The 23,324-nt window shown below is 37.3% G+C and overlaps 1 protein-coding gene across 3 annotated transcripts in view; it reads right to left on the bottom strand.

Moving 5' to 3' along the window:
* STK4 (serine/threonine kinase 4) overlaps positions 1-23,324 on the bottom strand; it is a 133,734-nt gene that overhangs the window by 86,373 nt on the left and 24,037 nt on the right. For all 3 annotated transcript variants that reach the window (XR_001625215.2, XM_001369900.3, XM_056813025.1), the window contains exons 6-9: positions 19,808-19,975; positions 17,893-18,030; positions 15,369-15,497; positions 11,863-12,049 (exon numbers count right to left, since the gene is read on the bottom strand). Coding sequence is in view for 2 of the 3 variants with exons in the window: in XM_001369900.3 (XP_001369937.1) it covers positions 11,863-12,049; positions 15,369-15,497; positions 17,893-18,030; positions 19,808-19,975 (622 nt within the window). In the remaining variant the exon portion in view is untranslated. The remainder of the gene's footprint in view (positions 1-11,862; positions 12,050-15,368; positions 15,498-17,892; positions 18,031-19,807; positions 19,976-23,324) is intronic.

The following is a 23,324-nucleotide window of genomic DNA, read 5'->3' as shown; positions in this document are numbered from 1 at the left end:
GCCCAAACAGATTAAAACATAATTGGGATGCCTTTAATAAAATAAATAAAAATACAATATAACACAGACAATGTTAAATGTTGGTTTTCTAAGTCCATCTGTGGCCTATAGGAATTCATTTCTAATTGACTGGACTAGATGATCTCTAAGGTTTCTTCCAGCTCTATTATTCTATGATTCTATATTTCTTTTGTATCCTAATGTACTTAGCAGGCATTCATTCCAGAAGCATTTACTGATTCATATTAAATAATCTAGGTGTTATCAGTTCATATTTGCTACGTCTAAGAGAACTCAGAAGTTTTGGTAAAGAAGAATCTTCTCTTGCTAGATATCTAGCCTCTCTCTTCCAATCATCCTTCACATTCACATTTATGACAAGTTACTCTTTCTTATGATATTTATCAATTACAGATAACTCTCAGATCTCTATTTCTAGATGTAGGATCTCTCAGAAGTTTCAATTTCATATCTCCAAAAGCTTAGTATTTCTAAATGGATATCCCACAAGCCTCACAAAACTCAATGTGTTTCAAAACAGAAATCATTGTCTTTCTCCCCAAACTTAACTTTTTCCTGAACTTCTCTATTTTTATGAAGACATTTCAATCCTCCTTAGAACCCAGGTTTCAAATCCTGAGTCATTCTCAATTCACTCTCCTTCACTACATTTAGCCTATGAGTTGTTATATCTCATTAATTCTATTTCCAAAACATCTCTAGCATACATTATCTTAGAGTACTGGGCTTGGAGTCAGAGGACCTTAGTTCAGATCCTGCATGAGCACTTACCATCATTGTGATCCCAGACAAGTCACTTACCCTTCTCTCTTAGCCTAAGCTTCCTTGTCTATAAAATGGGGATAATAATAATAGTACCTACCTCCCAGAGTTGTTGTAAGGACCAAGTAAGAGAATATAAGTAAAGTTCTTACTTAAAGCTATCCACATTACTACGATATTATCTTATAATAGTCTTCTGACTGCTCTCTTCGTCTCAAAATCTTTTCCCTCTTCCCAACATCTTCCACACAGCTACCAAATTGGTATTCCTATAGCACAGGTCTGACCAGCACACATCCCTAGTCAATAAGCTCCAGTGACTCTCTTTTGAAAATTTCTAGGATTAAATACAAACTCTCTTGTTTTGCATTTAAAATCTTTTGCAACCAAATCTCAACCCTCTTTTCCAGGCTTATTAGACATATTCTCTGGTCTAAACAAACTGACCTTTCTACTTTTCCTTACACACAAGTCTATTTTATATGTTTGTGGCCCTATACAGGTTGTTGTTATCCATTTCTCCCACTCCCCACCAAATGTACTTCCTTCCTACTTCCCTCTCAGTAATACTCATTTCATTTAAAAGTCAGTCTAGTACCAATGAAGTCTTTCCTGATCCCCTAGCACTTCTACCTTCCCCATCCCCCATCCCCAGGAAACTAGTTTTATTAATTCTGTATTTAATTGTATGTGTTCACATTATCTTTCAAGATGAAAAGGAAGTTTCTTGAAGGCAAACACTTTCATTTTTTTAAATTTGTGCCTGATCTATAGTAGGTACTTAATAAATACTGGTAAATTGATTCATCATGCACAGATCTGTTCATTCAATCAACTTATCAACATTTATTAAGCATCTACTATGCAACAAAAAGCTGGTTTGGCTCCAGTGGAAGACAATAAAATTTAGATAAAATAGATACTACAAAACTTACAGTCACCCCTCTTCTCAAAACCCTTTTATTACTCTGCATTACATAGCCAAAAAAGTCCAAACTAATTATTAATTATAACTAATATTTCTAACTTATCATGCCTATCTTTCCTGCTTAGAGGGGTCATATGGTATAATGGTAAAGACTTTTGACATGGAGTCTGAGAGACATAGGTCTAATTCCTGCTTCTACTACCTAATATTGGGTTCAATCTCAGGCAAATCTCTACTCCTCTGTGGGCTTTGATTTCTATGTCTGTAAAATGAAGATTCTGCATTACATTCTCTGGGTCCAGGCAGGCCAGCTCCAAATTCTATGATCCTATTCCTTCTTGGGCTTTTTCTTTTTTGTTTTTCTTTACTATTACACTACTGCCCTCTCCTGGAAAACATTGTTCCACATTGATTTTTAGCTCTCCAGGTACCGGAAATACAGATTATAAACTCTAGTTCCAGTCATATTGAAATTTTGGAAATTCACAGTCTAATATGTGGCCTGGCAAAGTCTTGTAAATATATTTTCAGGCACCAAGATCCCATGATTTTTTGGCTGTTCCCATAAAGACTGAGAATATCATCAGCTTTCAAAGATAAGATGAGGCTCAACATCTGGATAAAATTAGAAAAAATTACATATATAATTTGGATATAGTCTCTTCACTAGGAAGGTGACCTTGAGTTATTTGTGTAACTATGAAGAAAGACCAAGTGTCAAATTCTCTACTCTTTTAAAACCCTCACAGAAGAGAGAACATTCAATAATCACTAAATCACTATGAGTTTCATTTTTCAGAGAAGAAACGAAGACAGCCTTGCTGTAACAAAAAAAAAATCCAAAAAAGCAATGGATTTTGCAGGAATAAGATAATGGTTTCAAACTTCATGCCCAAAATCTGCTCTTTCCTATTAGAAGATGCTTAACAGATTCTCCTTGTCTAGCATTTCTCATCCCCAACCCACTTATGATACTTTGCTGCCAAAAAATTTATCAAAAAATCTAGCACATTGTCAACGAATTAGCAAACAGTTACCTTGCCTTTTTTTGGCTAACATATAACATAGTAGAAACAGCATCAGACTTGGAGTCAAGAGGCCTGGGTTTCAGTCCAGGCTCTCATGCTAGATCATCTTAGGCAAGCATCTTCAACTCTGGCCTTGGTTTCTTCCTCTGTAAAGTAGGAGAGTGGAAGGAAGTAGATACTTTTAAAGTAAAGTCCCTCTCCATCTCTGGAACCATAATATGAGGCGGATGCTCAGATGTATAGATTGCTACTTTTATCAAGGGAGAGGAGTAAAACTTAACTAACAGGTGAACAGTGTAGGAATTGAATTATAAAGGGTTGAACTTTGGATAGAAGTAAAGTTAAGAAAGCTGGAAGTTGCCTTCCAAAGGGCTGATAAAACTTATGCAGAGATGGGTGTAAAGGATTCTGGAATACAGAGAGCTGGAGGAAGTGTGTAGGAGAGTGTAACTGGCACTTCCTGTCCCAGGCTGAGGAGAAGGAGGAGGAGCTCTTGTTGGCTACCTTGATCTAACCTGTTTTGGAGAAGTTTGGAAGTTCCTAATAAACTGAAATACACCCTAAGGAGATCTAACTTTACCTGCTGCATTTTAACAACTTACCTGAAAGGTTTTGCCTGGAAATCTTGTCTGTGGGCTCTGAGATTTTACCTCAGGGCTCAGACCCACTGTGGGTGGACTTAGCCATTTTGAGTCCACTCTTAGCAGATTGGAGACAACTTCTAAGAAAGATAATCAAATCAATGACTGAGGGTTACACCAGGTAGAGCAGTGAGGGTTTTTGTGGGAATAGCTAGAACAGGGAGCTGGGTAGAGTATACTTGAAGAACAGAAGACTTTCCCGTAAGAGAAACTTAAATTCTGTGGGTTGGAAAACTAGCTTCCCTTAGTGTTAGGGCCACCTTGTTTGATTCTCAGTCTTTACCTCAATATATAAATAAAAATAGTTAATATTTTCATACAACATGGTCTCCAAGACTTCTTTGCGCATTGACCTCAAGAAGGGAAGTGAACAGCTTCCTAGGTAGTCATCATCAATTCACCTAAGTCCTTCTCTTAATATCAATATATCAATATTTTTAATAGGAATGAGAGACTACAGTAATTAATGAATGGTCCTAAATGAAGGAATTTTCTCCAAGTTTAAAAATCAATTTTTTTAAACCCTTACTTTCTGTCTTAGTAAAAATTCTAAGACAAAAGGACAAGGGCTAGGCAAATGGCATCATATAACTTGCCCAGGTCACACAGCTAGGAAATGTCTGAGGTCATATTTGAACCTAGGACCTCCTGACTCCAACCTGGTGCTCTATCTACTGTGCCACCCTAGCTGTTCCAAAATAAATTCTTTTTCATAAATAACTGCATGAAAACTGAGAGAGGATGTAAATTCATAGTGAGTTCCAGCTCCTACCTTCTATTGCCTTTCTGAATTTTATTAAGATATATGTCAGTTTAAGTTTTACATGGGTCTGCACCAGTCACTTGAATATCTTATAAGAACTGTGAAGATTGGATTTAGCTATTTCCTGATTTTAACAATGAAGATACTTAGTCTAACAAAATCAGGGGGGATTGTGAATTAAATTGCTCCACCCTACTTAGACCATACTTTAGGGGAAGATAAAGTTGTAATCTCCTGATTGAACAATGAAGGTACTTAACTCTTACCTTATAGTGAATCTAGAACTTTGTTAAGTCTATTTTAAGATCTTAATACAAAAAAGTGTTAAGTAACTATAAAGGTCAAATTAGTCACAAAAAAGTTAGGCAATTCACAAAAGGTGAACTTAACAAAGAAGTGTTAAGTAATTCTAAAGATATAATCTAATCAAAGAAGATGAGAACTCTAAAAGATAGGGGCATTTAGAGGAGGAGACACAAGAGTGAAAGGTCTATATATTTGGCTCACTTCCTTTCTTGGGCACCTTTCTGGCAGCAGAGAGTTAGCTGGTGGCAGGTGTGCTGGGACTTTCAGCATCTTAGCGTGGCTACAAGCTACTGTCCAGTTTGATGGTGAGTTTCTGGCTGAGTTTTCCTCCTTTACTTTCCAAATTTATCCTCTTAGAAGCCTCTAATCTTCAGAGACCTAGAAGCAGGGATTTTAAACTCCCCCTGGGACAGGACAGGCAGGAGAAATCCTATATCCTTTTCCCTCCTTCTCCTTAAATTCCTTCCTTCTATATTAATTAAATTACCATAAATTTCCAGACTGACTTGGGTATTTTATTTGAGATTTCCCTTGGTGACCAATTAAATCAAGATTTTAAGTCACAACCCTAAGATTATCTTTACAATCTGGCTAATCCATGAAGGTTGTGACCAGGACCCTCAAATTTCTGTGAAATATCTTTCCTTTCTTTCTTTATTACTTACTCAAGTCAGCCTTTAAACAGTTTGAAATACAGCTGTGAGAGCAGGTGAGTGTAAAACATTTTTATTTCTCTCATTTTTCCTTAATTTGAATTGAACACAGCTATTTTGTTTTTAGGCAACCTTCACTGACAATACTGCCTAGATTACTCTTAATTAAAAGTGAGGGAGATCTGGAGAGAGTTTTGGCCTTGTCCTGCTCCCCATGTGTTTTGTGAAGCCCGCTAGGAAAATAATTACAAAACATATATATAAAAATGAATACTACATTCTTCAACATTTATATTGTGGTTGAAGAATTAGGGACATTGAGGAATTCAGCATACCTCCAATTTTGTATATTATTAGGTAATTTCATTTTTGTACTCCTCAGCACTGTTTAGAGATGCTAACATGAAAAAATTATTTGAAGCTGAAATTCAGAAAAACACGTAAAATTCCAAAGCTAAAATACAAAAAATTATGCAAAAATACAAAGATAAAACACAGAAAAATATGAAAAAAATTTGAGGCTAAAATGCAGGAGAACATGCAAGCCCAATTGGATAAATTAAAATGTTTCTTACAGGATCAATTGGCAAACATCCACCCCACCAAAAACAGGTCTGAATCTGACAGATCCGTTTCTGAACCTCTAAATGAGGAAATTTCCTTCCACAAAATAGAGATGGAAAACACCTTCCCTATAGCTCAGCTAACAAACTGGTTCTCTCATGGTCTGCAAATCTTGGCTGAATTTAATCCCCAAGACCCTTCTCCTGAAATCCCAGTTTCTCATGTTCCTTTTCCTACACAAAAACCAATTCCAGCCCAAAGGAAATCTCGTCCTTCTAAAGAAACTCATCTTAGTCAAACTGACCCACAGGTACCAAATTCAATTAGAGGCCTGTTTCCTCTAAGAGAAGTGCCTTAAATTGGACAGAACGGGGATGTGATGACTTTAAGGCACAATATACTGTTTACTCCCCCCAAAATAAATGAATTTACACTAAATATTCCCACATATGAACAATATCTCTTTCATGTAACAAAAAAGACAGACATATTTTTTCAGTATAATCCATCTTACAAGGACATTGAAAAATTGCTACAGGCTTTTTTAACTGAACATGAGAAAAATAAAATAATTGCTCATGTCAACAAAACCTGGGGGTGCAATGCAGCACACTGGCCATCTCAGAATCCCAAATGGGACTATAACAACTCTAAGGATTATCTACAACTATACTGTTGTAGTGAGGCCATCTTAACAGCAATGAGAGAATGTGCAGACAGTACAGATAAGTGGATAGAATTTGAAAGAATTAAGCAAAATGAGGAAGAGACACCCTCTAGATTCATGGACAGAATAATTGAGTTTGGGGGTAGCTACTTGGATTTTGACCTATATAAAGAAAATTGCATAAGACAAGTTATAACTCATGCAAAGTGATTAGAGATTATCTTAGAACACATTGCCCAAGATGGCCAGAGATGGACCTTGAAGAGTTGAGGAAAACAGCTCTATATGTTTCAAAGGGAAACAAAGAAAAGGAAGAAGAAAATAATGATCTCATGGAGGAAATAAAGAAAGAATTGAGATGTTTAAAAGATAAGATGGCTAAAATGGAAAGTGGGCATGATACTCAACCAATGGTACTTGCCCCTCTCCAGGAATCTAATTATTGATCCATTACCTGCCAGTTCTGTGAGTAGAAGGGCCACAGAATGGTAGAGTGTAGAACTTTACTCAGAAGGAATATGCAGTTTAATAACAACCACAGAAGTGATAATTATAGAAATAACTATAATAAGGATAATGGAAACCACAACTTTAGGAATAACTATAGGAATAGATATTGGGAAAATGATAACTCAAACAAATTGACTACACAACAATATAACTTAAGTGGTGCTCGTCAAAAAAATACTCAAGGTACTAATGCCCCTTGGGGGCAAAAAAAGAGATTATGGTAGCAAGTGCTACTTTGATAATTGTATAAAACATGCCATGAAAATCCTTTCAAGGAACTGCGAATGATAAGAATACTAACTTAGCATTTATCCAGCACTTTACATAAGGCACTTTTCTCCTAAGGCATTCTGAGTAATACAAATATTTTCGGATGAAGAAACTGAGGTTCACCATTAATATGTGTCAGAGCCATAACTAAAACCCAGGCTTTCTGACTCACAGTCTAATACTTTTTCCTCCACAACATACTGCTGTTCCATTTATTTTGGGCAAAAAATAACTCAAAGGAAAGAAACATACATGACTGCAGTCTTGAAAAAATATTAACAATAAAAATTATTACTCATGTCAAATTTAAAGCTTATAAAAAATTTCCTTCCACAATCCTTGAGAAGTAGCATTTAATAGTGAAAAAAGTGCTAGATTGGGAAATCAGAGGACCTGAGTTTGAATTTTCATTCTACTACTTTAGTATCTAGGTGACCTTGGTTGATCACAAGCTCTCTGGGACCAAGTTTCCACACCTGTAAAATGAGAGAGTGATTAGATAATCTCTAACAAATCTCCAGCTGTAAAATTTTAATACCATAAATATATCATTCTTGAAAAGGAAGCACACAGAAGATAGATTTAGACTTACTATGTTGGTCCAAGGTGTAGAACTAGAACTCACTGAAACATGGTAGAGGGAGGCAGTTATTAGTTAAATCTAAGAAAGAATTCTCTATTTGAGAGCCCAGTAATGGGATCAGCTATCTCCTTGAGAACTAAATTTCTCATCACTGGAAGTATTCAAGCAAAGGTTGGATTTGCCAGAATCAGTGTAAAGGGAATTCCTGCTAACAGTAGAGGTTGGGCAAGATGGCCTGACATTCCTTTCAGTTCTAAGATTTCATGAGAATCAAAGAAATTAAAAACAGTACAGTAATGGTATTGTGGTGAAGAAAGTGTTAAAATACCAGTAGTACTTTATGTCCTAATTACTTGCAAATGCTATAACCTCTTTGTGAGCTGGAGAAAATATGATAACACACAAGGGAAGTAGTGTTACAACAACCCTCTTCAAACAACTGCAGTAAGAAAAAAAATGGGCCATTGGTCAAGAATTCCTGTCCTATGCAGCAAAGAATTCAGTATCTGATGAATAGTGTTGAAATAAAGAAATTTCAACAGGATCTGTGCCTTTGGTTTCAATACAATGAAACTACACATCAACAATAGCTGTCTTTTATTAGTCAGTACTTTCTGTGAAACTATAAACATGCCTAACTTTTTTTATCTTAAAGCATTAATACTGATACCTAAAACATGCCTCTGAGTTGTCCTGAATTAGACGCATTGTTATGTTCCAAATTACCATTTTAAAATAGATTAATGTAGCAATAATTCTAAAGAGAAAAAAATAAATTATAATTTCTGTCCTTAGAGAAGTTCCAGTTTAGAGGAATTGCATACTTTGATTCTTTGAAAGATCTGATTTCACTGATATGAGTACTCAATTGACCAAAATGTACTGAAACTCCTCCATATTTCATAATTTGCCATGGCTAAAGAATTAACTTATGTGTTTGGAGGTGGCACAATAGACAGGGAAGTTGGATAAATCTTGCCTCAAACATGTTAGTCATGAAACACAAGGCAAGTCTCTCAGCTTCAGTTTTCTCCTTTGTAAAATGAAGACGCTGGATTTGATGTCTTCTAAAGTCCCTTCAAGCTCTAAAACTATGATTTCATGAGAACCTCTTCTTAGTCTGGTCTCTAGAGGGCAAATACACTGAATACTACCAGGCCACTATTTAAAGCTTTTCCAGTTTGCCCCTTTTGGCTTAGCCTTCAATAAACTAGGGTAATTTCTATGTCATGAAGACACAATGGAAAAAGACCACTGAAGCAAGCATATAACTTTAAAGTGACAAGAGATCAGTGGCAAAGTAGTACATTAGCAAGTATCAAGGGCCATCACACAAATGAGTATGTGTGAGTCTAAGAGAGAGGGGAGTAAGGGAATATGAAATGTAGTAACCTGTTTTCAATGACACTTGGCCCTGAAACAATGAATAGAGAGTTTAATGATGCACCTTTTGAGGGAGCTGAATAATCAAGAACCTATGGCTGTAGAAATGGTAAAAGAGAAAGGTCCCTTTTCAATGGTGGAATGGGCTGCTACAGGAGAGAGTAAACTTGTTGCTACTTAATCCTTGATATCACTTATTAGGGATGGAACAACTAATCAGTTACAGGTTAGAACAGAGATCCTCTAATCCCCATGATCCATAGCTGGGAAGGGAGGATGGTGAGGGGAGAGACAGACATACCTACAAAGAGAGAAGGGGGTAGAGAAGAGTTAAATTACCCACTTATTTTATCTCACTAAAACTAATTCAAAAAAGCCTAGGAAAATGGTAGATAGCGGAGTATATGAGCCAAGACTCTCATAAAAAGAGACTGTCAATGTCTTTCTAGGAGGCATTTTTCAACTGAGGTAGGGAAGGGAATATAGTGGTGGCAATCAGTGTTTGTCAATTTTAGCTGGCAGGCCACAGGCTACCAACCCTGGATATATGACTGGTTTAGGTAAAGCAAAGACAGTTGTTAAAATGACACAAGATAGGATAATTGAAGCTATTCTTGGCTTTATTTCTGTCTGTGCCCTTGGATAAATCACACTGTCTCCTCTGTGAAATTAAATAACAAACACCATAGTAGCTTTGAGAAGTTCAATTCCCCTTGAGTGTCTGAAAATCCTTAGAAGAGACAAGGAAAAATAATAGTACTAATAGTACAACAGAAAGAAGGCTGAATTGTCAAAAGACTGGGGTTCAAATGCTAGTTTCAGCATTTGATCTGTCACTTCCTCCTCTGGACCTCATTTTCCCCAATATGTAAAACAAGGGAGTGGAACTAGATTATATTTAATATCTCTTGCAGTTTGGCACACTATGTAGGAGAATGGTCCTGTAGTGAAAGTTCTGGTACTGAATCTGGGGTCTAGTATTTATAAGCTCTGCAACCTAGGGCAAATTACTGAACTTCTATGAACTTCAGGTTCCTCATCTATAAAAATGAGTCACATTACTTATACTACCTACCTACCTCACAAGGTTGCTATAAGGTGACACCTTAAAGTAACGTGTGTGGGTATGCTTAAAATGATTTTCTTTTTATGATTCTATAGTGAGTCTGGTACCTTCCAGTTATGATTATGTTCTATGGCCTAAGGCAGCGCTGGTGAACTTTTTTGAGATCGCATGCCCAAACTGCAACCTCATACTGCCTGTGAGCCCCCAGCATTACCCCAGGCAGTGGAAGGAGGAAATGCTCCTACTGGGGTGCTGAACAGAGGGACAGAGCATGTGAAAACTGTCCTAAGGCATGGTGGAGAGGGGGAACGGAGCAGTCCCCTCTGGCATGCATACCACAACTTCATCACAACGGTTCTAAGGCATCTTCCTGATCTGACATTATATGATTCCTCCAAACACCACAAATACAACACAAGAAAGTTTGAGTCATTCCATCCAATTCAATAAACATTTCATTATCAAGTAAATTAAGGGTTGGGGGCAATTTGATTAAAGTTATAAAACTGCAGATTGTAAAGTGATTCTCTAAGAAACTATGAGCTATATTTATATACTGCTACTAAGAAAGTTTTAGGAAGGGGCAGCTAGGTAGCATAGTGAATTGTTCTAGGCCTAGAACTGGGGGGGTCCTTAATTCAAACCTGACCTCAGATACTTCCTCATGGTGTAACCCTGGGCAAGTCACTTAATCCCATTTGCCTAGTCCTTGCCCTTCTCTCTTAGAGTTGTTATCAACACAGAAAGTAAGGGTTTAAAAAAAAAAGTTTAAGGATTTTCTCACATTCTTGGCTAGATTTCCTGATGGAAGTTATCTAATGTCCTCCTGGAACAAGATAAAAGTATTATCTTAGAATTGTCACAGTTATAAAATACAATTGTTTGTTTTAAAGAATATGTTCCAAAATAAAATAAAATAAAATAAAATAAAGATAAATAAAGGCTATGTTCCTACAGTAGTACCAATGTTACATCATTTAATTACAATAATAAAAAAGGTTACTTAAAACTCTAAATTTATTAAAGAGCTCCCTCTACTGGTCCCAGATCATTATACTCTTCAAAGAAAGTACAATGATCCAAATATTACCTTAGTGCAGCAGGTTTTAATCTGGGATCCATGAGCTTAAAAAAACAATACTGTGAAAACTGGTTTGACAATTGGACTACTTTACAAGCCTATATATTTTATTTTGTGCACTTAAAAATGTTATTCTGAGAAGGGGTTTATGGACTATTTTCCAGAATGCCAAAGAAGTTGACAACAGAAAAAAAGGTTAAGAACCCCTACTAGTAAGAGATAGCATGGCAATAAAAAAAGAAAAAGACTTCAAATCAGGGAACTTGGATTTTAATCCCAGTTAAGCCCCTTTCTGTGCAAACACAGACATACCACCTACTCTCTCTGGATTTCAAGTACTTCATCTGTAAAACAAAGGGGTTGGCTGTACTATTTTCATATTCATTCTACTTCTAACATTCCATTAAGTTTATGAAAAAGAAGGAAGTAAAAGCAATATCGTTAAGAGAGGATAGGAGAGACTATGGGAAGGAGCCATGAATTAATATATGATGAAGGATCTCATCACCCTTTTTCACCCTCCAAGGTGCAAAAAAGAAGAAAGACAAGCAACCAGCAATATATTAGATGAAGAGCTCTTTGCTGAAGCACTCACACAGCTGGTTTTAACAGTTAGTTTGTCGATCACCCACTCACTTTTCATAGTCCCTTCCTCCTCCTCCTCTTCTGTGTTGATCACCATTGTGCCCAGCTGTGATGGCAAAGTATCCTCATGTTCTATCATGGTATTGGCTCCATCACTTAGGGTACTGGCAGCTCGTACTGTGCCAGTCTCATCTCCAACAGCACGGACCATTGTACCTGAGTCAGTTTCATCCTCCTCCTGCAAGAGGGCAATGCCCAGAAAAAAGCTGATTTACATTACAATCAATCATAACTGAGCTCTCAAAACTGTCTAAGAAGAGTAATGCAAAATGATGCCAGTTAAAAGACATTTAACTTTGTGGTACAGACATTTTTATCTCATTCAGATATAGTATAATAAAATGAGTATGACTGAGATGCAGAAAACCAGGATTCTAATCCCAACTCAACATGTCACCTCAGAGAAAGGAGTCTTTTTTCTCTCTCTGGGCCTTATGAGTCTTCACTAAAATGAAGGCTTTGGACTGCAGGATCTTAAAGGTACTGTCAACTCTAAAATTTGATAATAATTTTTCAGGAACCTGTTATTTAGTTAGTATGAGTATTCCACTTAAACAGGCTACAAACCTTCTAAGGCTTGGTGGCTCTGGAAGTTCTTATGGCCATAACATAACTACAGTCAACATGGTGAAGGGTCTTTTGGACCTTGCATGACAGTCATAATTATTCTTGGGGTCTATACAAGAAGCATTTTTAGCTTAGTAGAACCTACTGAGGCTTATGCATAATGGATGGATAGCCTTCAAGAGCTCAGTCACCTCCACATCCTGATGACTTATAAGAGAACTTTAAAAAGTAAATAAATCTAGCTAAATCCCTTAGTCTATTTGGGTCTCAGTTTTCTCATTTATAAAATATCAGAGAATGAGGTTAGAGATGGAATAAATGATGTCTCAGATCCCTTTCAGTTCTAAATCTTACATTTCTCCACTAGTTACAGAATACAGAGTATATAATGCTTAATATAGGGCAGTGAGATAGTACAGTGGATAGAGGCCTAGAATAGGGAGGACTTGAGTTTAAATAGATTTGAGGTTAAGCCACAGACACTTACTATCTCTGTGTCCTTGAGTAAGTCACTTAATCTCTGTTTGCTTCAGTTTCCTCAACTGAAAAATGACGATAATAGGACCTACCTCTCAAGGCTGTTGTGAGGATCAAATGAGAGAATTATAAAGTGCTTAGCAATGCCTTGCACATAGTAAAGGCTACATAAATGTTAGCTGCTATAATTATCATTATCAATATTATTAAGTAAAGGAAAAACAAATACCAAGTAATTATTTCCTAAACAATAAATAGGTTAAATATATACACATATATATAAAGCTTAAAAAATTTGTTTAACCACAAGGGGGCAGCAGACAAAGGCTTGAAAGGGTACTTTAACAGAGGTCATTATTTGAGCCTCAGTTTCCTCATTTGTAAAATAACACAGAGGAATGAGATTGGGGATGAAACAAGTCTCCTTCAACTCTAAACTCAACAATCCTTCACTGGTTTTAGAAAACAGAATATTAGTGCCAGAGAACACCTGATAAGGAAACTGAGGTCCAAAGAAATTAGGTGGCTTGTTCACCTTATTACCAGTGTCATATAGGTAATTCTTGTCTGAAAGGCAAGAAACATGATCTTCTGCTCTTTAAATATTCCTCTTACTAGGAACAACCACCAGGTCACAAAGCCAATGGGATAATGTCAAGGGAAATCTTTCAGTACAGAATGGGATGACAAGTTGTTGGAATGTCATAGAAGAGATTTACAGTTTAAGTAAGGATTGAACTAGACCGTCTTTGAAATTCTTCCCAACCAGCAATAAAGGAAGAGGGCTAGAAGAGGTAGAAGTCCTTAGGCTCTTCCCAAGGAGAAAGGCATAAGGAAGGGGCTCCTCAAGGGGGTATGAAGGAGGGCCATAGAAAGCAGTTTTCCAAATGAGTGTTGTGGCTAGTTAAGAGAGGTCTGACATCATTCATTCAGGTACTAAGAAAAATGCCAGAACACAGAAGGACTCTCAGGACTTAAGACAATTGGATCACAGATATAGAGGTGGAAGGGACATTAGATGTCATCTAATTCAATCTTTTCATTGCACAGATAAGGAAACTGAGGTTTAAGTTACTTTGCTTAGTTAAGGGCACAGAGGAAGTGTTGGAGCCATAACTTCAAACTAACTAATCCCAGATCTTTGACTCCAGATGTAATGCTCTTTCCACTATACCAAGATTAGTATGGGAAGATTCAGGGCCCTTTGGTGTGAGGAATTCACCTTTATTTCCAGTTTTACCTCAGAAGTTTTGAGCTGTTGGCATCCAGATTGCCTAGGATACACTCTCAAAAATCAACAAACACTCACAATTTCTGAGGTATGTCTTTCTTCTGCAATTCTAAATATGGCCTAATAGAAAGAGAAGTAGTACACCATAGTAGATATTGTCCTTGAAGTTAGGACATGAGTTCACATCACCACCCTGTGCCCTAGGTTACTCTAAAATTAAGCTGCAGACAAGTTGCTGGTCTGCATGCAAGGAGAGGCTCCACACTGAAAGTTCTCACTGATGAAATCACAGATCTGGACCATTCCTTCTTTCCACTAAATAAAAGTAGTCTAGAGAACACTGAAATGGGAACCAGGAGACCTGATCTGTCAGGTCCTCTACTATCAACCCTGGGAAAAATCACTTCACTTCTCTGGACCTCAGTTTCCTCCTCTCCTAAATGAAGGAGTTGAACAAGGTAGGTAGGTTCTCCAAGTGTGCTCCAAGAATCCCTGGGGGCTTCCAAGATCCTATTAGGGAATCTGAGAGAATACTAAGACTTTATTTACCTATTAAAATACTCCTTTTTTTCCCCCAACTGCATTTGGATGTGGTCAGATTTTCTTCACCTACTTCAATCAGAGCAACATAGTAAAACTGATAGTATGCAGTAGCAGATATGAGGATCCAGCAGTCTTATATTAAGCCAGACAATAATGAGATATGCAAAGATATATAAAACAATACCACTCTTATGAAAAATTTTTTGTCAGAAGTTATTTTTCACCAAAAAATGTTATTTATGTTCATATATAGTGGGCTTAAGTACTTTAAAATTTTACCTATTTTCATTTCTAATTCAGTAAATACTGATAGTTTTAATTCATATAAATAAAAGCAATCTGGAGATCCTTCATAATTTTTGAAAGGATAAAGGATCTGGAGTCTTAAAAGAACCACTGGACTAGATGCTCTCTAAGGTTGAATTATCTTCTATAATTGAAGTTCCCTTTCTAGTTGTCATTGTGACAAGACAGCTAAAGCAGAAGCACCTCAGGAGACCAAGAGACCAAGGTTTTCCACAGTAACAATTCAGGATGCATAGGCTGAGGAAGGAATGAAGCCAAACTGCGGCCTCAGACCAAAGAGAAGCCATCTGTCAAAAGTCCCTCTCCATTCTAAAGTCAAATCTTAGAGAGCCTAACTATAGAGCCTGGAGGTCTGGGGCCTTCTGCCACTCACAGAGTTGTCATCATCATCCTGATCCAGCTCTCGTTGCTGTGCTTCTTGGCGTTTTAGTTTCACATCCATGGCTTCATTAATCAAGTCACGTAGAATAGACACTCCTTTTGCACTCTTAACAAATGGATGCTTGAAAAACAAAACAAAACAAAATCATAAACCAATGGAGAAGCACACCATAAATATCATGCTGTAGAGGACACTGAGCTCTGCTCACTGGGCAGCCCTAGAGAGAGGAGCATCTACCTTGGCTCAACAGCTTCTTTGCCTGAATGTCAAGCCCCCTCACACCCATTCCTCCTGCCCCCATCCAAGCTATCCTTCAAAGTTCAGGTTAAATCTAACCTTCAGGAAAAGGCTCCAGGTGCCAATGAGCTCCCCCTGCCCTAAACTTCTATGCCACTAACCAATCTTAATGACATACTATATTGGGATAGAGAAAAGTGTATATTACCATTTTGCATGATTAACACACTGCTTTGTATATCTTGGCAGAAACCTTAGCCTTGGAGTCAGGAGACCAAGCTCACAGTTTCAGTTTCAGCTCTGCCCCTAACATTGCTTGGGGGACTTTGTCTCAAGTTATTTCCTTTCTCTGAACCTCAGTTTCCTCAAATATAAATTGTAGAGCATAACAGCACAACATCCATCAGAAGGCTGTTGTGAAGACGGTACTTTGTAAACTCAGAAATCCCACATAATAGGAGTTCTTAATATTCTTGTCTCCTCAAAAAGACAACCTAGTCTGCTGGCTCATGCTCATTTCCTATGTTACTATGAATTGCCCTCACTTTGCCCAGACTGGCACATATTAGCAACACCAGACCCTGAAAAGAGAGATTCAACCCTGGGCTCATAAGATTAGCAGATGTGAAATTATGGCAAGTCGCTCGAACCTCTGTAAACAAACAGTGTCTTCATCTGTAAAATGGGAATCACAGCATTATTGTGAGGCAAGTGATCTGTAAACTATTAAGTACTAGGTAAGTGTGACTTCTTAGAACTAAGAGTAGCAGTGAAGGCACATAATTTTTTTTTAAACATTTTCCTTCTGTCTCAGAAGCAATACTAAGTACTGGTTCAAAGGCAGAAGAGCAATAAGGGTTGGCAATAAGTGTTAAGTAATTTGCCCAGGGTCACACAATTAGGAAGTGTCCAAGGCCAAATCTGAATCCAGGACCTTTCATCTCTAGGGTCTGGCTCTCTTTTCACTGAGCCACCTAGCCTCCCCCTGCACAATAAAATACTTAACACATGAATGGTAATAAGACGGATAAACAATCCTTGAAATAAAAGTAGCTACATTTTACAAAACAACTGTACAAGAAGAACAAATGGTAATAAAGAAAAATTCACTATACATGTGCAATTAGACTCTAAGTTCCTACCTTTGGATACCCAGTGACCAGCACACTTCCCTGCACAAAGCACATTTAATAAATATTTCTTTAAGTAAGTTAACTAGGAGTCAGGAGATTTGGGTTTCAGTACAGGCTCTGCTCCAAGCTGGCCTATGACGCTTAGTATGTCACTTCCTCTTTCTGGGTCTGTCTCCCCATCCAGAAAATAAGGGACTTGCTTTCAGTGACTGACAGGTCCCTTTTACTTCTAACTTTCTATAAGTTGAAGAGTTACAAGGATACAGACAAGTTAACAATTCACCTTTTTTCAGGCAAGAGATATTTTGTTAAACTGTATAATGAAGTATGGAACATTAAGGAATTAAATGATTTCTATTCCAGCTCACTTACTTTCCAACTTGTATGATATAGACTAAAGACAAATAAAATCAACATCACTTATGAGTCTACAATTAACTGTCACATGTTCCACATAAATAAGCACAAAATAACCAATGAGTTGGGGTGGTCTGTGGGAAAATGGCAGGGTACAAATCCCAGCTCTGCTATTATTATCTTACTCAGTGATCTTGGACAAATTCCATCCTCTCTGAGACTCAGCTTCCTCATCTGTAAAATGGGGATAATAATCCACATAATGTCATAAGGAAAGTTCTTTGTGAACAAATTATCATCCTCTTAAGCCTTTGAGAGTTGGCAGCTTGCCCACCAGTCACTTGGCTAGTAAGAGCTACTCTTAAAAAAGTTAACTGGGGAATTGGGGGGTGGTACAATGGCGAGGGGGAGTGAGATGCTCAGTGGATAGAAAGCCAGGCCTACAGACAGGAAGTCCTGGGTTCAAATCTGACATCAGAAACTTCCTATTGGTGTCAATAGGGTAAGGGTACCCTTGGGTAAGTCACTTAACTCCCACTGTCTAGCCTTTATCACTCTTCTGCCTTGGAGCCAATACACAGTATTGATTTTAAGATGAAGGTAAAAATTTAAAAAAAATTATATGGCTCCCTTCTTCCATAGTCAACACACTCTAAACTTCTTAAAATATCACTTAAGACTTTACCTAACCACCTCAACCCTAAAGTATCTCTACTGCCCCACTATGATAAATAAGCAGCACAAGCTCTGATCTGTCACCAGGGATCCTTGCAAGGTGAGTTCCATACCTGAAGAAGCTGAGTAGCTGTGGCCCGGTGCTCAGGACTCTTCACCAGACACTGCTTCACAAAATCAGCAAAGCTGTCAGACCAGAGTTCTGGCTTTCGAAAAGTGGGAGGGGGATTTGTAGGAATCATGAAGATGGCCTGAAACAAAGTTTTTCAAAAACAAAAACGTGATCCCTCATTATAAGTCTTAGTGGGTTTACCGGAGCCTGCTTTGTAGTGGCAAAGAAATGGAAACGGAAGGGATGTCCCTCAATTGGGGAATGGCTGAACAAACTGTATATGATGGTGATGGAATACTGTGTTGTGCTATAGGAAATGATGAGCAGGATGATTTGAGAAAAACCTGGAAAGACCTATGTGAACTGATGTTAAATGAAATAGCAGAACTGGAAGAACATTGTACATAGGAACAGCAATATGGCACAATGCTCAACTGAGCTACTCTCAGTGATACAATGATCTAGAATGATTCTGAGGGACTTATGACAAAGAATGCTAACCACTTCCAGAGAAAGAACTGTAGGAGTTGGATGCAGATAATTTTAATTTATTTGGGAGGTTTGGTTTTATACCTAGCAGGCAATAAAATCAAAGTGAATAAATGAAAAAAATATTTCATTCTTTCCACTAATGTGCCCCATTAGATACTGATACAAGTCTAACTATTTCAAAGCAATGAGATTGGGAGTCATTTCCTGATTTTTCCATATGCATGTCTTTCTGAAACTTCTATTATCCCAGTCAGCATTATTTGTAGCTTATTTCAGGTGGGCTGACTCCTAGTAGTCACTACTGGTGACCTCTGAAAGTCAGAAGCTAGTTCCAAAGGTTATCTATACCCAGAGGATTCCCAGAGCACCTTCTCACCCTGCCCCAGTGACTGATACAACTGATAGTGCCCAAAAGTTGGGGGGGAGGGACTGGGAAGGGGAGAAAGAATGGAAAAGCACTCAAGTGCACTACTAACTTCACTGGTGGCTTTAGGCAAGTCATTTCTCTTTCCAATTTGAGTTTCTCCATTTATCAAATGAAGATTGGTGTAAATGGCCTCTAAGGTCTCTTCCACTTCCAGAATTTTATTATTCTACAACTGTTGGCATACACCAAAAATGTAAAGGGCTGGTTACATTTCAAGTTGGCTTCGATAGCACATGCCCCAGAAAGAATTAATGAATTCAGCTGAACATTTTTAAACCAATCTGAAATACATGAACTAACTACAACACAGCACAGCTGGAAGTAGTGGTGCTATACACTGTAGTTAAAATTAAAAACATTAATGTTATCCTATGAGTTTCCAGTAAAGGAAAAGTTACAACTTTTCTAAAATAAAACTTTCACCAGAAGTGAAAAAAATTATTTAGTCTTGAATCAAATTTCCACATGTAATTACAAACCACTTCTCCTTTCTTTCTCCTCTCATGTCTCATGTGCAAAACACCAAATTATGAAAAACTCTACACTTAAGACATAGATACTCCAGAAAGAAAGAAATACTGCCCAAAGGGAAACTGACTAACATCAATTACTCTTTTGGTGTGCTTAATAATTAACAGTAAGGTACAATGTATAAAAGATAAATCTAAATAGATCTAAAGGATCAAAGCTGACTTTTCCACAGAAACCAGTTAGGCATCTGTGCTAGTTCAGAATCAAAGGCATGGCCCCCTCCTGCCTTTCCATCAACTTCACTTTGGCTCTAATGATCACCTCTAGTCACTTATTAGGTGACTTGGATGATTTACTCCAGATCTCAGTCTCTGTATCTGTAAAATGAAGGAAAAAAATTAAATGTTCTCTTAAGCTTACTTATAGTTTTGAGAATCTGGCTTTAGGGTCCCCTCCACATATAACACTCTATGAAACTATGAACCAACTAGCAACTATCTCATTAGTTTTCCCTCAATATCCTCACCCTCATGGGATGGATATCAGCATATGGGGGTTTTCCTTCTGCCATTTCAATAGCAGTGATTCCCAATGACCAGATGTCTGCCACACAGTTATATCCAATTTCCTGGATGACTTCTGGAGCCATCCAGAATGGTGTTCCTATTACTGTATTCCGTTTTGCCATCGTATCCTAAATAGGAAACAGAAGAAAAAAACACAAATTAATAAAGCAATAGCAGAAATGGACTTGAAGGGGGAGCTGGGTGGCTTGGTGGATTGAGAGCCAGGCCTAGACATGGGAGGTTCTAGGTTCAAATCTGGATCAGACACTTCCCAGCTTTGTGATCCTGGGCAAGTCTCTTGACCCCCTGCCTAGCCCTTACCACTCTTCTGCCTTGGAACCAATACACAGTATTGATTCCAAGATGGAAGGTATGAGTTTAAAAAAAAAGAAAAAAGAAATGGACTTGAACATAATTTTTTTTCTTTTCTATTTGTATTATTGTTTTAAAAACAAACAAACAAAAACTCATTCAATAGTTCTGGCTAACCTATAAAGCTTTCTCTGGCACTCCCACCTGGAAAGTGGAAGTTCCCTTTCTCATCTGTTAGCACTCTGTACTCCTTTTAAATGTTTACTCTATTCTAATTTGAATGATATTTATCGGGGTACATAATTAACCACTTTTATGAGATTGGTATGGGTAGTGTAAAGCAGAATCACCTGAGAGTCAGAAGGTTTGTCACCAGGTTATTTTGCGGAAGTCTTATTCATTCAATATAAATTTATCTATCTGGTTTGTTTTAAATTTGTTTTTAGCATTTTTAAAAAATTTGAATACTAATTCCCTCCTACCTCTTCCCCTATCCATTGAGAAGGCAAGCAATATGGCATCAAAATGTATTTACATATTACATGCAAGCAAATAAATAAAAGAGAAAAAAAAGTTTAAAAATTATGCTTGAGGAGCAGCTAGATTGCTCAGTGGAAAGCCAGGCATGGAGACAAGGAGTCCTAACTTCAAATGTGGTATCAGACATACATATCCACTGAGGTAATTATATGATCTTTATTCTTTTTGTTAATGATATAGTCAATCATGCTTATTGTTTTCCTAATATTGAACCAGTCCTGCATTCCTGGTATAAATCCCACCAACTCATGGTGTAAAATTTTTGTGCCATATTGTTGCAATCTCCTTGCTAGTATTTTATTTAAAATTTTTGAATGGAATTTTATTAAGAAAAATGGTCTATAGTTTTCTTTCTGTTTCTCTTCTTCCTTATTTCGGTATCAGTACCATATTTGTGTTGTAAAAGGAATTTAGTAGGACTCCTTAACCCATTTTTTCAAATAGTTTAAATGTTATTCAGACTAATTGTTCCTAAAATGTTTGGTAGAATTAGTTTTGCAATTCATCTGGTGCTGAGGATTTTGAGAGTTACTTTATGGCTTGGTCAATTTCTTTTTTCTAAGATAGAGTTATTTAAATATTCTGGACAATTCATATGTTTATAAATATTCATCTATTTCATTTAGATTGTCCGTTTTATTGGCATATAATTTTCCTCTAAGTATTGATTTGGCTATATCCCCAAAATTTTGGTATGTAGTCTCATTTGTTGACTTTAATGAAATTATGATCGTTTTTATTATTTGTTCTTGTTCTTACTCATTCCTTAAGATTACTTCATTGACAATTAATTTTTTTAAAAACTCCCACCTTCCATCTTAGAATAAATACTATTATTGGTTTTAAGCAGTAAGGGGTAGGAAATGGGGGTTAAATGATTTGCCCATGGTCATACAACTAGGAAGTGTCCAAGGCCAGATTTGGACCTGGGACTCCAGGCTTGACTCTCTATTCACTGAGCCACCAAGCTGCCCCCTCTCCTATTTTTTCATTCATTCATTCATTTATTCATTTATTTGTTCGTTTATTTTAGTTTTTAAAACATTATTTTATTTGGTCGTTTTCATACATTGTTCATTGGAAACAGATCATTTTCTTTTCCTCCCCACCCCCACCCCTTCCCTAGCCGACGCATGATTCGTCTGGGTATCACATGTGTACTTGCTCTGAACCCATTTCCTTGTTGTTGGTATTTGTAGTAGGGTGCTCATTTAGCGTCTCTCCTCGATCATGTCCCCTCAACCTCTGTAGTCAAGCAGTTGCTTTTCCTCAGTGTTTTTACTCCCTCAGTTTGTCCTCTGCTTGAGGATAGTTTTTTTTTTTCTCTCGTAGATCGCTGCAGGTTGTTCAGGGACATTGTAAAGCCATTAATGGAGAAGTCCATTATGTTCTCTTGTACCACAATGTGTCAGTCTCCGTGTACAATGTTCTCCTGGTTCTGCTCCTCTCACTCTGCATCACTTCCTAGAGGTTGTTCCAGTCTCCATTGAATTCCTCCACTTTATTATTCCTTTTAGCACAATAGTATTCCATCACCAACATATACCACAATTTGTTCAGCCATTCTCCAACTGAAGGGCATCCCCTCATCTTCCAATTTTTGGCCACCACAAAGAGCACAGCTATGAATATTGTTGTACAGGTCTTTTTCCTTATTATCTCTTTGGGGTACAAACCCAGCAGTGCTATGGCTGGATCAAAGGGCAGAAAGCCTTTCATCGCCCTTTGGGCATAGTTCCAAATTGCCCTCCAGAATGGTTGGATCAATTCACAACTCCACCAGCAATGAATTAATGTCCCTACTTTGCCACATCCCCTCCAGCATTCATTACTTTCCTTTGCTGTCATGTTGAACAATCTGCTAGGTGTGAGGTGATACCTCAAAGTTGTTTTGATTTGCATCTCTCTGATTATAAGAGATCTTGAACACTTTTTCATGTGCTTATTAATAGTCTTGATTTCTTTAACTGAAAATTGCCTATTCATGTCCCTTGCCCATTTTTCAATTGGAGAATGGCTTGACTTTTGTACAACTGGTTTAGCTCTTTATAGATTTGAGTAATTAGACCTTTGTCAGAGGTTTTTGTTATGAAGATTGTTTCCCAATTTGTTGCTTTCCTTCTAATTTTAGTTACATTGGTTTTGTTTGTACAAAAACTTTTTAATTTGATGTAGTCAAAATTATTTTGCATTTTGTGACTCTTTCTGAGTCTTGCTTGGTTTTAAAATCTTTCCCTTCCCAAAGGTCTGACATGTATACTATTCTGTGTTCACCTAATTTACTTATAGTTTCCTTCTTTATATTCAAGTCATTCGCCCATTCTGAGTTTATCTTGGTGTAGGGTGTGAGGTGTTGATCCAAACCTAATCTCTCCCACACTGTCTTCCAATTTTCCCAACAGTTTTTATCAAATACTGGGTTTTTGTCCCAAAAGCTGGGGTCTTTGGGTTTGTCAAAGACTGTCTTACTGAGGTCATTTACCCCAAGTCTATTCTACTGATTCCTATTTATTTTTAATCTATGCTTCTACATTCTTTTATTGAATGTAATTTTTATTACATTATGATCTTTAAGGGGTACATTTACTACTTCTGCTTTTCTGCATTTGTTTGTGAATTTTTTAT

Source organism: Monodelphis domestica, chromosome 1 (genome assembly GCF_027887165.1).
Source record: "Monodelphis domestica isolate mMonDom1 chromosome 1, mMonDom1.pri, whole genome shotgun sequence".
Taxonomy (NCBI): domain Eukaryota; kingdom Metazoa; phylum Chordata; class Mammalia; order Didelphimorphia; family Didelphidae; genus Monodelphis; species Monodelphis domestica.
The sequence above is the reverse complement of the archived record's forward strand: the minus strand, read 5'-3'. Positions and strand labels throughout refer to the sequence as shown.